General features: G+C 43.8%; 1 protein-coding gene across 3 annotated transcripts in view; it reads left to right on the plus strand.

The window, feature by feature from the left end:
• PLEKHN1 (pleckstrin homology domain containing N1) overlaps positions 1 to 16,637 on the plus strand; it is a 37,557-nt gene that overhangs the window by 7,366 nt on the left and 13,554 nt on the right. The window contains exons 3-8 of one of the 3 annotated variants that reach the window (XM_039367507.1): positions 6,540 to 6,686; positions 6,852 to 6,932; positions 8,011 to 8,098; positions 13,901 to 14,025; positions 14,962 to 15,111; positions 16,211 to 16,291. In XM_039367507.1, coding sequence (XP_039223441.1) covers positions 6,540 to 6,686; positions 6,852 to 6,932; positions 8,011 to 8,098; positions 13,901 to 14,025; positions 14,962 to 15,111; positions 16,211 to 16,291 — 672 coding nt within the window. Of the gene's footprint in view, positions 1 to 6,539; positions 6,687 to 6,851; positions 6,933 to 8,010; positions 8,099 to 13,900; positions 14,026 to 14,421; positions 14,883 to 14,961; positions 15,112 to 16,210; positions 16,292 to 16,637 lie in introns of those variants that run through there. The other 2 variants (XM_039367508.1, XM_039367509.1) reach the window with 2 other exon arrangements.

Here is a 16,637-nt window from a genome sequence, read left to right on the forward strand (position 1 = left end):
TTGGGGGCTGCAATTCCCCTTGGCAGGACGGGAGGATGGGATTTGTAGTTGCAGGCCTGCTTTGCTGTGTTGGGGTGCCTGCTTCAACACAACACAACTTTTTGGAACCGATGAGGTCACTGGCATGAATTCCTGACTAAGATACCACTACAGTGTGAATAATTTGCCATCATTAAAGCTTGCAGGGAGCCAGGTGGATAAATAGGCCTAAACCGATACTGGAAAATCCCTTTTCTATTCTTGGCTCTCCGCTCTGATAAAAAAAAAGCGAGGAAACGCTCGGAGGAGGTGCAGCTAAAGTCCCATTTTCATGTCTTCTTGCCCAACAAAATCAGGACAGCTGAAATTTTGGGTGGAAAACTCCCTGCCTCTCCGGAAACGTGTGTCGGCTGTGTTTGCACGGCCTGCTTTTTTTGGGGGGGGGGGGCTTATTTGCACAAACTACAAATGTTAGGTAGTTGTTAACTCGGATGGGTTTTACAGAAGGTCTTTGGTTTACGGCCACAATTGAGCCCAAAGTTTCTGTGGCTAAGGGAGACGGTTGTTAAATGAGTTTTTGCCCCGTTTTACGACCTTTCTTTCCTGGGGGATCCCTGCAGTTTTGAAGTTCGTAACACGGTTGTTAATAAGTGTCTTGGCTTAGCAATGGAAAGTTTTGGGCTCAACTGTGTTTTAAGGTTTTAAGGATTACCTGTATTGCAATGAAGACAGAATAATTTGTTCCTAATTCACCTTCTTATATATTGGGGTGGGAATTGCCTGAAGTGTTGATTTTGATTTGGAAAAAAAAAACAAACTCGCAATATTTCTCTGTGTTCTTTCTAAAATCACAATTGAGCCCAAACTGAGGTTGATGAGTCCTTCCCCCCTTCTCTGTCTCTGTCTGTCTGTCTGTCTGTCTGTCTGAAAACCTTTAATAGCATGAAATTACTGTGGAAAAATGGCGTTTGAGATGCCCCAGGGCATACCTCGCAAGGCTGGTTTTGGTCTAGGAGTCAGGTCCCCCTCCCCTTCTGCAGGCTTATGAAACTCCTCACCAAAATAGTGTTTTGGCTCACAACATGTGAGATTTCTTTTCAGAATGAGTCATGCTGATCTCATGATCATATGGAAAGAGGGCTGGTGTGGGGGTACCGTGCCCCACTCAGTTTGGGGGCACAGTTGGTGTCCTGAAAACCAGGGGGCATCTGAAGGAAAAGAACACCTCTACGGGATTATTATTATTATTATTATTATTATTATTATTATTATTATTATTATTATTACGGATCATCGCACAGTCAGCCAGATGTTCAGACTGGATTTGGCATTTTGTCTACCTATCGAGTCCTTACCCAGGACCTGGGATAGGCAGATGTGGATGTTTGATGGTATTACAGGTATCGTCGCAGGATGGAAGCAGTTCCTAATAAGGCCGCCTTTTGCAATTGACTAATATCAAATTTGTCAATGCCAATGGTGTTCAAGTGGTGCTCCAGTTGTTTTGGGATTGCACCCAAGGAGCCTATGACTATTGGTACTACCCTTGCTTGCTTTTGCCACAGTCTTTCTATTTCTATTGGTAGGTCTTTGTATTTTGTTATCTTCTCCAGTTCTTTCTCGTCTGTTCTGCTGTCTCCAGGCACTGCCACGTCCACTATCCAGACTTTTTTGTCTTTCTTATTGACAATTGTTAAGATGATGATGATTATTATTATTATGGATCATCGCACAGTCAGCCAGATGTTCATCATCATCATTATTATTATTATTATTATTTAATTCCATCTCTTTCCAGCAAACTCTCAAACTTGTAGGCGAACCCGAAATGCAAAATAGGAAATTTACTTGGCAAACCCTTTAATTGGATTTCTGGATTTTGGATCGGGACATTAATCCATTCTTTCAGTCCTGCCCAGCCAGCTTTAGTGAGCTAATAGGATGATGTTGCTTCACGGATTAGCTCAAGCAGGTTTATGCTGAATTTTACCAGCTCGGGGAGCCTGGGAACGTCTGATTGGTTAGGAGAAAAGCTGTCTAATTAAAGGTGGAGGTGCAGCTGCCCTTGATGATGTACTGGAAGGGTGGTGCCAGAGAAAGTGGAAGGGGGGGGGAAGGATTCCCAACCCTTCCTTTCCACCTTCCTTTGACTGCTAGCAAAATCTGGAGTTGTTTGCACAACGAGGCACGAATGCATTGTGCTGATTGCTAAATGCAACGTTGGATGCAAAAGGCTGGGTTGGTGCAAGGCTACAGAGGGGGGGGGGATGACTGAAGGGGCTTTAAAAAAGCAGCCTTGGTGCAGGGTGTGGGGCGTGGATGTGTGTGTGTGGGGGGGGGAGAGAGTTGAAAGCACTCCTGTCCTAAATAACCCCCAAATGCAAGGAGAGAAAAGGATTCTGCACTGCAAAAAACTAACTTGGAATCGGAGGATGCTTATTTCAAAATTGTGTGCCTAAGATTGCGCGGAGATTCCCTGAGTCCCAAATAAATTGCATCTTGTTGCAATTTTGCAAGCTACAAAATTTCCTACTTGAAGAGGTGCTCTGTTATATCTCTGTAGGATTCCCTCTTCTGCCCGTCTCTTCTTTCAAACTGGCCTTCTTCTCCTATAATAGGCAGTTCTCGACTTAACGACGGCAGTTGAGCCCAAAATCTCTGTTGCTGCCACGGTCGCAAGTGTGAAAAAAAACAGTCATAGGTCACTTTTTTCAGTGCCGTCGTAACTTGGAACGGTCCCTAAATGAACTATAAAGATTTGGAGACCTGACAGATGCTTTTGCAGTCATGTGAACCTTTAAGTCAGAGCACAGATTGTAGTTAAAAGCTTCCTCCAGTAGGGAAAGTGGCACTCACTATTATAATGAACGGCTTATCCTTCGTCATTAGAAATAAAACTTTTTTTTAGGTTAAACGTTTCTAGTGTCTGTGTGGCTAGCCTACGGGATCTGTTCCACCAGCGAGGATTTCCCACAGAGCATCTTGAAAAAAAGAAGAAGGAAAAACCTTATTTTTAGTGATTTGCTCAATGCACGTGACAGCTGGGTTGAAATGTTAGGAGCTGCGATAAATTTTGATCAGGGTCACCCTGGATTGACAAATCTATGCTCTGCTATTCCAGAATGCAAGCAGGAATTGCTGTTATGGGATGTCTCTCCCTATCCCTGCAGGTAGAAAGCTCGCTCATTTCCCCCCCCCCACCTATATGCTGACTTTCTACATGCAGGGATTTCTTTGACCTGGTCTAGAAAAACACCCCGCTTCCCCCATCTCGCATCTCTTGTTCAGTTGTGTTGTGACTTGCTGAGATAATTTTACTTTATCTTCCCCAGCAGTGGCAGCTGATCAATAGCTCACTTAATCTCTCTTTTTCATTTGCACCTTAATTACCCTTTTGTGGAAGAGCTTAATCGCTGCCTGGCTGCTTCTATCTCCAGCGAGGGGTTGACGGGTGCTGCAAAAGATTCCTTTTGCTTGTCCCTGCCACATTTCTGTGGACCAAATGGAAAAGTTGCTTGCTGATTTTTGGGGTGGGGGGTGTCATCCGAGTGGAGACAGGAGAAACTTGACGAAGCATGCTGTGTCGTTCAAAAGCTTGCACGCTTTTGCAGCCCCGCTGCTAAAAACAGAGGCTTCTTTTGCGCTTTTCAATATTAAAGTCTTCCCTGTTACTACGGTATCCCCTTTCAGCGACAGACAGCTTGGTGTGCTAAATTGAGCGCCAGGGAAGGGAATGAATGGAGTTTGTAACGAGGCAATAATTCTCTGAACATGCGCAGAGGCTTTTGTCAACGAGAGCATCTCTGTTCCTTTATGCATGTGTCAAGAGTCAGAACCGACTTCATTCACCCACTTGAATTGTGGGCTATTCTGTTCTATTTCCATATCTATTCTATTCTGTTCTGTTCTGTTCTTCTATTATATTCCATTTCCATATCTATTCTATTCTATTCTATTCTATTCTATTCTATTCTATTCTATTCTATTCTATTCTATTCCAATATTTATTCTATTCTATTCTATTCTATTCCATTCCATTCCATTCTATTCTATTCTATTCTGCATTCTATTCTATTCTGCATTCTATTCTGTCCCATCATACTATTCTATTTATAATTCTATTCTATCCCATAATTCTATTCTATAATTCTATTCTATCCCATAATTCTATTTTTTTCTACGCTACTCTAGAATTCTATTCTATCCCATAATTCTATTCTATTCTATTCTATTCTATTCTATTCTGTTCTATTCTATTCTATTCTATTCTATTCTATTCTATTCTATTCTATTCTTATTCTAAATGTCTGCTCTGTCTCCAAAAGATGTGCAAATGTGTGAATTCAGACTGCTTTCTGCTACCCAGATGGTGGTTTTCTGCCTGCCACCTGATCATTGCACATTTTTGGCGCTCGCTGGGATTTAGTCCATGGCCGCGGGCAAGTCGGCCTTGTGATGGGAAAAGAGTGAAGACAGCTGGGAGAGGCACTTCCCTTGCTAATTATGGGAGGGTTTGTTTTCGGTTATTTTGGGTACGGCTGGAGAAACCAACCCGGTCTGTTTCACTGGAATCAAGGACCGGGGGGGGGGGGCGAGGGGGAGAGAACAATGAGACATGCATGTGGGTAAAAGAGACGCAGGAAATAGGAGCGTAATTGTTCTAATTAATTGTTCCAACCGTCATGAAATTCCTTCTTAGTTCTAGACTGTTCTTCTCCTTGGTTAGTTTCCATCCGTTGCTTCTTGTCCTGCCTTCAGGAGCTTTGCAGAATAGCTTGACTCCCTCTTCTTTGGGGCAGCCCCTGAGATACTGGAAGACTGCTATCCTGTCCCCCCTCGTCCTTCCCTTTGTTAAACTAGGCATACCCAATTCCTGCAATCAGTTCTTTGTATGTTTTAGACTCCAGCCCCCTCATTATCTTTGTTGCTCTTGTGCTGGGCTTCAGATCAATGGAAAAGCTCTGGGTGCAATCCAGGGTGCATTAATTGAGCTCAGTTCCCGGTGATATCAGTACATTTTTTCATACATTTTTGGGGTGGGATTTAAACTTTCCCAGCTGAGATAAATGGGTTGGAGGGCTTCACCGTTTAATCAAGAAGGCCGAAGTTTAAAAAATTGTGGCCAAGAATGTAGCAAGCCTGATGTTTAACTCAACCTCCCTTCAGCCTATATCTTATCTCTGAAAACGAAAAAAAAAGAGTATTTTTTCTTTGCCCCAGGATGTTAGGATACACCTTAATGAGGAAATAAAGAATTTAGCCTCAGAAGGAGCTTTCTTATATCAAGCGATGTTGATCTGGAGCATAAAATCGCTGCAGGAATTAAGCAGAAAGAACTGGCACTGGGGGAAACTCAACAACAGGGGTTTGGGAGAAATATTTTTTGCAGAGATAGGGAAGCATAAACAAATAGGTGAAGGTTATAGGCTTTGTAACGATGTTTATGGGGAGGGGGGAGAATCAAAACTGCCCACCACTAAAACCAGCTGAGTTTGCAAAATTAGTCAGTGTGCATTTGAAGGTCCCTTATGAGGGCTAATTTGGACTCTTCCTGGGCTGGTAACTCTTCATTTAGAGTGAAATTAAGAGAGTGAGTCTGATTAATCCCAATAAAGAAGAGACTAAAAGCTATTGTTGAGGACTCAGCCGCTGGACGGCTGGGCAAATGGTAAAGATGCCATTATAAAAATCTTAAAATCTTCAGCTGGGCACAGCGATCCATCAACAAATGCTTTTTCTGCGACATCTGACCTTTGGGGAACGGCATCTTGGCTGAATTTAGAATGGCCAGCTTTTTGATCTTGGAAAAATTATTGCCTCTGGGTGGTGCGAAGCTGGGTAGGATGAGTTAAGAGCCATGGGGAGTTTCTGGCAGAAGGGCTTTTGGGGAAGGGAGATGCGTCTCTGTCCTTCGGTCATTCGAGAAAGAAATGGAGTTTTAAGCCATGGGAATTGTGCAAAGATGGGTACTATTTTCCTTTGGGTTATCTTGGTAATGCTGATGATAAGAAGTACAGTATATTTAGTGTGTGTGTGTGTGTGTATGCAGACAGACAGACAGACAGACAGACACACACACACACACACACACACACACACACACACCCATATATATTCCCTTGGTACTAGTGTGACAAATCCATTTGTTGTGAAAAGCCACCTTCCTTCCTTCTTGCATTCCTTCCTTCCTTCCTTCCTTCCTTCCTTCCTTCCTTCCTTCCTTCCTTTCTTTTCTCCTCCTTCCCTCCCTCCCTTTCTCTCCCCTCTCCCCTCCCTCCCTTCCTTCTATTCCTTCCTTCCTTCTATTTCTTCTATTCCTCCCTCCCTCCATCCCTTCTATTTCTTCTTCCTTCTATTCCTTTCTTCCTTCTATTCCTCCCTCCCTCCCTTACTTTTATTTCTTCCTTCTATTCCTCCCTCCCTCCATCCCTTCTATTTCTTCTTCCTTCTATTCCTTCCTTCCTTCTATTCTTCCCTCCCTCCCTCCCTTCTATTTCTTCCCTCTATTCCTTCCATTCCTTCCTTCCCTTTTCTAAGAGTGTTTTTCTTTTTGGGTACAGAATTTTGCCAGCCAAGAGAATGGAAAGGAAAATTTTGACCAGCGGTTCCCCAGCCTATTCAAGAAAGGACGGAGGAGAACGGTGGTCCGGAATCTGGGAAAAATAATCCACTACTCCAAACTCAAATTTAAGTTTCAGCACTGCCAGGTGAAAAACCCCTGTCAAATGCTTGAAGCTTCTGAAGGCTTCTGGGCCAGCGCATTTGCTACCCATTGGTTTCTTCTGCTTGTTATGTCGTTCAGTTGTTCATCTTTATTCTGCGCAAGATTGATTCCAATGAATAAAAAGGTTTCTGTGTCTTTTCTTTCACAGGAAGCAAGTGACTGCTACTTGGAGCTTTTTCAAGAATTCCTGTATTTTCAGTCCCTTGGCCCCAATGGACACAAGTATCAGGTAAATGAGGATTTGGTTATCCGTGATTAGAAACAACAACGATGTCTGTTTCCCCCTTCCATTCTTAGCATTTCCAGGCACATCGTGGAAATTTTCCCATTAGATAGCAGTGTTCCAATATCTCAGGGGCTGCCCCAAAGAAGAGGGAGTCAAGCTATTCTCCAAAGCGCCTGAAGGCAGGACAAGAAATAACGGATGGAAACTAACCAAGGAGAGAAGCAACCTGGAACTAAGGAGAAACTTCCTGACAGTGAGAACAATTAACCAGTGGAACAGCCTGCCTCCAGAAGCGGTGAATGCTCCAACACTGGAGGTTTTTAAGAAGAGATTGTCTGAAATGGCATAGGGTTTCCTGCCTGAGCAGGGGGTTGGACTCAATGACCTCCAAGGTCCCTTCCAACTTTATTATTATTTATTATTATTATTATTATTAAACAACCAGTCAGTTTCTCCCCTCTCTCTCTCTCTCTCTCTCTCTCTCTCTCTCTCTCTCTCTCTCTCTCTCTCTCTCTCTCTCTCTCTCTCTCTCTCTCTCTCTCTCTCCTGGTGATTCTCAGTACTGGATCCCCATTTGGCTGGGTTCTGCTCCCCTGCTGTCTGCCTCTTTCTTGATCCAATTTATCTCTTTCCAAAATGTGCTTGCCAATTCCTCCTTAAAGGTGTGTAACCCAAGATCAGACAGGGCGAAAAACAGCTGCAGTTTCATTGCGTGTGAATCATTGAGTGACACAGGCTATATGATGAAATGTTTCTGTTGTTGACGCTTGGCAAGGGTATTTTTGAAAGTTAAATTTTAACACTTCCACAGCCTCTTGGCTGCATGCTTCCCCATGCAGGCGGGTCCCGATCCACCGAACCCACCAATTTTAGAAAAAAAATAGAACTGGCTTTGAATAACGCCCAGTGGGACACTTCCTCATCAGAAGTCAGATCCATCCTTAGATAAAGTCTGAGGTTCATTTCCTTGCCATTAAACTCTAGCTTGATATCCAGACAGGAAAAGCGCCTTAATCGACTTGATAAAGGAAGATTGGATAAGAGAGATGAGGTTAACAACTGACTTTTTCTTCTCCTGCAGGGTTTGGTCCCCCTGACAGAACTGCGGGTGGCCAAAGTTGAAAATGAACACGGAATTGAAGAAGATCTCCACGCTTTTCAAATTACAGGTGAGGGCAAACTCTCAGCTGAGGCTCAGAGAATGGTGGAGAAAAGAAGGAGGGCTGGCAGAAAAACCTTGAGGGGTAGGAAAAACCACGGTCAGATAAGAGAAATCTGAGTCCGAAGCAGGAAAGTAATTTGAGAAGGCATCTTAGGTAGTCCTTATGACCACGATTGAGGCTAGACTTTCCATTGCTAAGCAGCTGTTAAATGAAATTTGCAGTCATTAAGTCAACCCAGCTTTCCCCCTCGGCTTTGTTCGTTGAAAGCCTGCTGGGATAGTCACAAATGGTGGTTACAGGACTTTGGGATGCTGCAACTATCATCAATGGATGCTGGTTGACAAATTGCCTGACTTTTGACCGCGGGGCTGACTGCGACGTAAGCAGGAGAACTGGTCAGGTCCCTTTTTTTCAGTGCTGTTGTAACCTTGAAATGTCGCTGAGCAAATGGTTTTAAGTTGGGGACTAGATGTATAAGATTATTGTAGCCTTATAGTAAAAATAATACAGGTTGACTTACAACTATTTGTATAGTGATCGTTCGAAGTTACAACAGCTCTGGAAAAAAAAGTGACGTGGTAGTTTTCCACATTTACGACCGTTGCAGCATCTTCAGAGTCACACAATCAAAATTCAGACACTTGTGATAAAGGGAATTGGGGTTATTTAAAACTTGGAAATTATAAATATTAAACGTTGCATTTAAATATTAATGGGAAACTAAAAATTGGGAAAAACTTAACCAGGACGTTGATTGTCTAAAAAGAGTGAATGTTAAAACAATTAGGATATGCATGAATTAAAAATGATTGATAAAGGTAAGAAAGTTATTTTTATTTACTCGATAGGATAAGAATTGTATTAATTTGACTATGAGATGGTAAAGAGGAAAAGAGAGAAAATATTTAATGTCATCATTTCTGATTTGTACTAAAGATACATGTGTGTTATTGAATTATTGACCAACTCAGCTGCCACGTTGCTTTTCAAATATTTAAATCTAAAACTAGAAAATCAATAAAATTGTCTTTAAAAAAAAAATTCAGACAGTTGGCAACTGACAGGTACTTAGGACGGTTGCAGGGCCCCTGGCGAACATGGGATCCCCTTTTGTGACCGTCTTACGAGCAAAGTCAATAGAGAAGGCGGATTCACTTAACAAATGCGTGACTAAATAATTGCAGTGATTCACTTAACAACAGTGGCAAAACTCACTTATGAGCTGCCTTGCTTAGCAACAGAAATGTTGGACTCAGTTGTGGTTGTATATCAAGGACTACCTGTGTTAGCCATTCATAGCTTTGGTGTCTGGTCAAAGGGCTAGCATGAATCTCCTTCCGGTTGCTCACAGCCCAGAATAAGTCTGAATTCTGTTGCCTGTCCTTCACAGTCCATAGATATTTGAAGACAGCCATCATGCCTCTTGCAGCCTTCCCTTCTGCATCTAACCAAGCTTAGGTCCTTCAACCACTCATCATGGGACGTGGTTTCCACGTTGGTCCTCAAGTATCTGAGCATCACCTGTTGTTTTAGTTTTCATCTGGCCCAGAAGCACGTAGGCAGCAAGACACATATGCAAACACCACTCACAGGTGTTCAGCAGCATCCACAATCTTTATCAGTCCTCTACGTCACGCCCATTGACAGTGGCAAAAGAAGCCCTGTTCTCAGGATGACTAAGAAGTTGGTCTTATTCTCCCAGGAAACATTTTCCACCAAGGGTCATGATTCAGAAGAAGGGGAAGCACAGAGAGAGAAAAAAGAGGGGGATTTACAGACCAAAATAACCGCTGAGCTGGTTGGGTCCTTACTTGAAAAGGAGAGTGGAGGTCTTAAGCTTGGTTCTCAGACGAACGGCGCATTTGAAAACAGGAGCCTGTGCTTCATAACTGTGGGAGAGTCTTCGGTCCCTTTCTGGAAAAAAAAAGACTAGCAAAATTCTGAATTTGCTCTGCCCTCTATTTAGGTTAGGACTCTCGTTCAAGAGTCCTTTGGAAGAAGCCAAGCGTCTTTTCCTTCCCGTCCCTCTTACTGCTCATTCTCTAGTCAATGACAGGGCTTGTCAATTTCAAAATTCCTTCCAGAACTGGTAGGAAAAAAACCCCTGGTTTTTGATGTACCTGTTGTTGTTTTTTCTCCAACGGGTGGATTTTATAAATTCTATCAGCACTGCTCATTCATAAGCAAACTCAAAGCAGCCTCCAAAGAGGGTTCAAAACCTACACCAAAAAGGCAATAGTAAAACATCAAAGCAATAACCCCTCCAGGGAAGATAAAAGTTTTAAAAAAAGAAACTGTGTTTTAAGTCCTGCTTAAAAGCAGAGCTGGGGCTGTCAAATTGAGCCAGTGTCTTCCCTTAATATATTGCAATGAGTAAAACCACTAGGACAGCGGTTCTCAACCTATGGGTCACGACCCCATTTGGGGTCGAACGACCATTTTACGGGGGGTCACCAAACAACGCGATCCGCCATTTTTCCCCCTCGGGGCGGCGCCGTGCGTCCGTGTGACCGGGGGTCGCCGTATAAAAAGGTTGAGAACCACTGCACTAGGACTACTTTGAAATGCAATTTGTTCCATGGCCTGTAAGAGTGAATCGGTTGCTTTGCTAACATCCACAGCGAGCCTGCTCCGCTCGTTTATTCCTCCTTTATAAACTGAATGACTGTTACGATATTTAACAGGGTGCAGCTTGATAAGGGTGTTAGCGTTGAGAAAGTGGGTGTGGGCAATCCAGGATAAGACAGGAAAACCTGAATTCTAAACTGAGACTGTTGCCACTCCTTACCTCTGTTTACTTCTCAATCTTTCTGGGCCAGGTTATTTTGTGCTCTTTTTGAACCATCTTCTGTGCAGATTAGCTTTAAATCATCAATAGCGCTCTCTCTCTCTCTCTCTCTCTCTCTCTCTCTCTCTCTCTCTCTGTGTGTGTGTGTGTGTGTGTATGTGTGTGTCTATGAGATGAAGAAATGACCTCCTTAAGATATAGAATAGCATAGAATGGAATGGAATGGAATATAAGAATATAATAGAATGGAATGGAATAGAATGGAATGGAATGGAATATAAGAATGGAATAGAATGGAATGGAATGGAGTAGAGTAGAGTAGAATAGAATAGAATAGAATAGAATAGAATAGAATAGAATAGAATAGAACAGAACAGAACAGAACAGAATAGAACAGAACAGAACAGAACAGAACAGAATAGAATAGAATAGAATAGAATAGAACAGAACAGAACAGAATAGAATAGAATAGAAGCTGGAAACCCTATACCATTTCAGACAAATGGCTGTCCAGTCTCTTCTTAAAAACTTCCAGTGTTGGAGCATTCACCACTTCTGGAGGCAGGTTATTCTACTGGTTAATTGTTCTCACTGTCAGGAATTTTCTCTTTAGTTCCAGGTTGCTTCTCTCCTTGATGAGTTTCCATCCATTGCTTCTTGTCCTACCTTCAGGCGCTTTGGAGAATAGCTTGACTCCCTCTTCTTTGGGGCAGCCCCTGAGATATTGGAATACTGCTATCATGTCCCCCGTCGTCCTTCTCTTCATTAAACTAGACGTACACAATTCCAGCAGCTGTTTCTTATATGTTTTAGCCTCCAGTCCCCTAATCCTCTTTGTTGCTCTTCTCTGCTTTTTTTCTGCTCTTTTACGCCTTCCATTTGGAGGGGAGGTGGAGACAATTCAAAACCAAAAGACTGAAATCTCAGATCGACAACCTGCCTGGGTGTGTGTGTGTGTGTGTGTGTGAAGAGGAAATATTTTTCTCTGGTTTGAGATAGCATCGCCCTTTGGAACTGAGGCAAGCCATCCTCAGCCCTACCAGCTATTTCAAAAGAAAACAAAACAAAACTTTCTTTTCAACAGAATGGCCTTAAGGCCATTGTGTGTGATTTTAGACAGCAAAGAGGAAAGTTCACAACCTCTCCAGTCGGCCCCACCGTGGCTTCTTATAAACTGTAAAAAAACCCAGACTGGACTGAGGTGCTCCATTCCAGTCTGCGGTGTAGGACGGTTCAAAATCTGAGCCAGCGGTTCAAAGCAAGTGGCTCAAAATTGTGCTGTTTAGTCTGACACAATTTTCCCACCTCTGTTTGTGTGGACATGCCATCTTTGGCCCTCTGGAGTTGCTCCCAAGTTGCGTGGCGTTACCTAATTTTTTTTTTTCTTGCTTCCATCTTTTTTTTTTTTTTAACTGTCCCCATGTGGGGAGAGAAACCTCCAAAAGGAATTATTTTCAGGCCCAGGAATCAAGTTAAATAAGTGTGACAGTTAACAGAATAACAAAACTGGAAGGGACCTTGGAGGTCTTCTAGTCCAACCCTCTGCTCAGGCAGGAAGCCCCATATAGCATTTCAGACAAAGGGCGGTTCGATCTCGCGTTGCCTTGTGACAACGTCTTGCCGTTAAGTGGGGGAAAGCAATCCAGTTGAACACTATTTAATGTTTTTCTGGAAATCAAAGACAGACTGAATGGGCTATCAAGAGAAGAGTTTGCCAGCCTCACCAGAAAAATGAACAGGAGGACGCCATGTTGTCATGTTTGGCCGCAGGGACAATTTGTGGGTGCCTCTAACAGGCAACGAGTCAGAAATACATCTCACCTCCCCCCCCCATTCTCTGCCTCGGTTTCCCCCAAGTTGGCACAACGTGGGAAAAAAGTTTCTCTCTCAACTCTGCTCATAAACAGGGAAGGCATTTAATTATTCTCCGCTTGTTACCAAACACAGGGGCAGCGCCAGGCCAAAGTACTCATTCTGCCAATAATGGCTTGTTATGACGGCTTGTGGCGGTCTGGGCTTATCTTGGCAGTCCAAGTACCATCGTTCAGGCCCTTAATTTGTTTGATTAAGAGGCAGGGCAGGAAATGATTACGGTTTGAGCTGTGGTCTGAACCCTCTGATGGGAACTGGTACGCCACTCAGTAGAGTTCCTATGTTTACCATCAGGGCAGGATAAGGAGACCAACAGGTGATCCAGCTAGGAAAAAGCTGACACTAGCTTCTTGGAAGCTGGCCAGGGATCAACCCTGAAGGAGAACGATAGCTTTTCCCAAGAATAGCTCCAAAAAAAAAAAAAAAAAAAAAGATATATGCAAGGCTCTCTGAATATTGATTAACTATTCAGGCAGGAAGTACAGAACAGAAATAAGAAAAGAGAGTTGATTCTAGAATAGGCTGTAAATTTGGACTGCCCCGCAATTTTTATGGCCGTTTTCTCTTGTATGTTTATGGTTGGGAAGAAATGCTAACTGCACCCCAGCTGAAGAAATAAAATACAGGTATGATGAGAAATTTTCAGTTTTACACCCTTGTCTGGTTTGCTGAATACAGCGACCAAGCAGAACCAAGGGCTTTGGGCACTGTGAGTAAAATAAACGAAGCTTCAGACAAGGTAAAGTTGTGTCAACACAGAGAGGCTGGATATGGGGAAAACAACTTCAGGGATGATAGAGTAACAGGTCTGTTTAACTCTGCTAAATCCCTTTGATCTAAAGTGGAGTCTTTCTTAAACTGTGTCCACTGAAGCTTTGAATGATCTCTGGAAAAAAAAACAAAAGCCAAGGGCAGCACAGCATTTGAGCAGGAAAAGCGGTTCCATTTTGCCCTGAGGGGCTGCTTTTCTATGGACAGGGAAACAATTAATAAGAGGGAACGCTTCCGTTGTCTTTACTCTCTAGTTGCAGGGACAAGGACTCCCTTTCTGCGACTTTCCTAAGGACAATTAATATTTCCCCTTGCAAAAATCTGTGCCAAAAAACGGAACGGTGCCAATGAACTCAATGCCTGCCTTGCTCTTCCAGGCCCGCTGCTCTCCCCCCTGACCATCTACTGCCCCAGCCAGACGGAACTGAAGCACTGGCTCTACCACTTGGAGAAACAGATCGATTTAAATGGAGGGCGCCCAGATTTGCCCCCGGAGACTCAGGTGAAGACCTAGAGGTGGGCGGGGAGAAAGGACGGCACCAGGTCCATCGCTCGCCTCCCTCTGCAAAAGGGGGCATCGCTGGGCCAGGCGCTGGGCCCCCAATCTAGGTTCAAGAGGGAGGGAGGGAGGGAAGGTGAGAAGGGAGAGAAGAAGGAAGGGAAAGAGGGAGCGAGGGAGGGAAGGAATGAAAAGAAGGAGGGAGGGAGGAAGAGTGAGAAGGGAGAGAAGAAATGAGAAGAGAGGGACAGGGAGGGAGGGAGGAAGGGGAGAGAGGGAGGAAGGGAAGGGAGGGAAGGGAGGGTGGGAAGAAGGAAGGAAGGAAAGAAGGAAGGAAGGAACAGTGAAGAGGGAGAGAGGGAGGAAGGGAAGAAGGAATAAAAAGAAGGAAAGGGGGAGGGAGGGAAGGAGGACAGAAGAGAAGGAGGGAGGGGTGAGAGAGGGAAGGAATTGATTGATGGGAAAGATGAAAAACATCTCCAGGCCTGTAGAGGCAAATGTGGGTCTCTCCCTTCCATGGGAAGACCTCCCCCTGGGGTCTGGCTTCCCTAAAAATCTCCAGCCAGTTTTCCTGCTGTCCTGGCAAACTCTTCTCCAGCCCTCCTCCACAGTTATTATGGCTGGCGGCCTCCCAGCGTGAGTCATTTTGCTGGGATGAGGAAGAGAGCTTGAAGGAGAGAGCAAAGAAGCTGATCAGCCTTTCCAGGCTGGCTTCTGACAGCTCAGCTCTGCCAGCGGATGCTGCTCCCCCCCCCCACATGCCCCGGGGAGGCGCTTCCATTCCAGTTCAGCTGGAGGTGGAAACTGGCACGGTCGGTTTTTTGGGCGGCCTTTTTCACCCGCAGGCACCCAGTCTGCCGGTCAGTCTGGGCAGGGGGTCTGGAGAAGGGAAGGATGGGGCAGATGCCCGGGATGATGAGATTTGCTTTCCCCTTGTAGAGGGTCTGGACGCAGGGCGCGCCGGGCAAGGAGCAGCTGCGGTGGTCGATGCAAAACGCCCACGTGCAGGAATGGAAGGGCACCCAGCGCAAGTCTCTGGGCGACATCCTGTGTGTCTCCAAAGTGAAGTTACAGCATTTACCTTTCCAGGTGCAACACCTTGATAGGAGGATGATTGGGAGGGAGGGGGGGCCTTCCCCTGGGAGTGAATGAATCTCAGTTGGGAGGAACAGAAATGCCATTTTCTTCTGGGACAAAACAATACGCTGAGATAGCTATACTTCTATTTTATTTCTCTATTCTATTTCTATTCTATTTCCCTATTCTATTCTGTTCTATTTCTCTATTCTGCTCTATTCTATTTTTCTATTCTGTTCTATTCTGTTCTGTTCTATTCTATTTCTCTATTCTATTCTATTCTATTCTATTCTATTCTATTCCATTCCACTCCAGTTCACCCCATCCCACCCCTCCCCATCCCACCCTATCCTAACCTATGTTATGATTTTATGTTATGATTTAAATTTTGAGTTAAGCCTTGGTAGTCCATGAACATGGTCTGTGGTCACAAAAGTATTTAAAGGGTCCATGGTGACGAAAAGGTTAAAAAACACCGATATAGATGATGGATGGATGGATGGATGGATGGATGGATGGATGATGGATGGATACATATATATGAGAGAGATAGGGATGGATGGATGGACGGACGGACACACACACACATACACACACACACACACACACACACACGTATAAGATAGGGATGGATGGATGGTAGATAAAAAGACAGCAGGGTTACACTTCCAAATATATACTTGGAAGCCTAACTACTGTGTTCCATCCATCCATCCATCCATCCATCTCTCTCTAAATGATGCTTCTAGGTGTAGATGGATATATTTTGCTCTGGTGTTTCAGAAGAGAATATCTTCATCTAGGCCTCTACTTTACCTCACTGTAGCTTGTTATTATTTTTATTGTTATCCATAAATAAACAAATCTAGTCTAAACATCTAGCCGACTATGCGACCAATAGTAATAATAATATTCTTATGAAACAATATCTGCCCATCTCATGTCCTTCAAAAGGACACGATAGGTGGACAAAAATGCCAAATTCAGCCTAAACATCTGGCTGACTGTGGGACCAACTGTAAATAATCCCTTTTTGCATAAGTAATAGGTATGCAGAGGGTCTCTCTTATTGTTACTTTATTTGAAACCTGGTCTTCTCTGATACCAATAGGAACAGCATCATCGTTTGTTGGTGCTCTATCCTTCTACCCTGGTTATCGTATCTGAAGAACGCAATGGCCTCTACTTCAAGGTAAGACGAATTCCTTGCTGGTATTTCCTTTTTCCTCTAAAGTCATTCGGGTGGCTAAAAATACATTATTTCTGGTTGCTGTCCTTTTGTTGATGGACAAAAAAACCCTAGCATATAATCCCAAGCTTTGGAAAGCACAGAATCGCCCCACACAGCCAGATGGGCAGTATGTAAATTCCACAAATAAATACGTAAATAAATATTACCAAAGAGATGAGAGGAAATTGCAATGGGGGAAATAATGTTTTTCTGAAGTTGTCTTTTGGCTTTTTAACGGAATCGGGGACATGTTGCAGCTTTTAGGATTTATTAGGAGCGGCCAAGAATAATTTATTTTAGATCAGTA

This window comes from Crotalus tigris, unplaced genomic scaffold (assembly GCF_016545835.1).
Source record: "Crotalus tigris isolate CLP2741 ecotype Arizona unplaced genomic scaffold, ASM1654583v1 scf7180000020588.15403103151:6194809, whole genome shotgun sequence".
Lineage (NCBI taxonomy): Eukaryota > Metazoa > Chordata > Lepidosauria > Squamata > Viperidae > Crotalus > Crotalus tigris.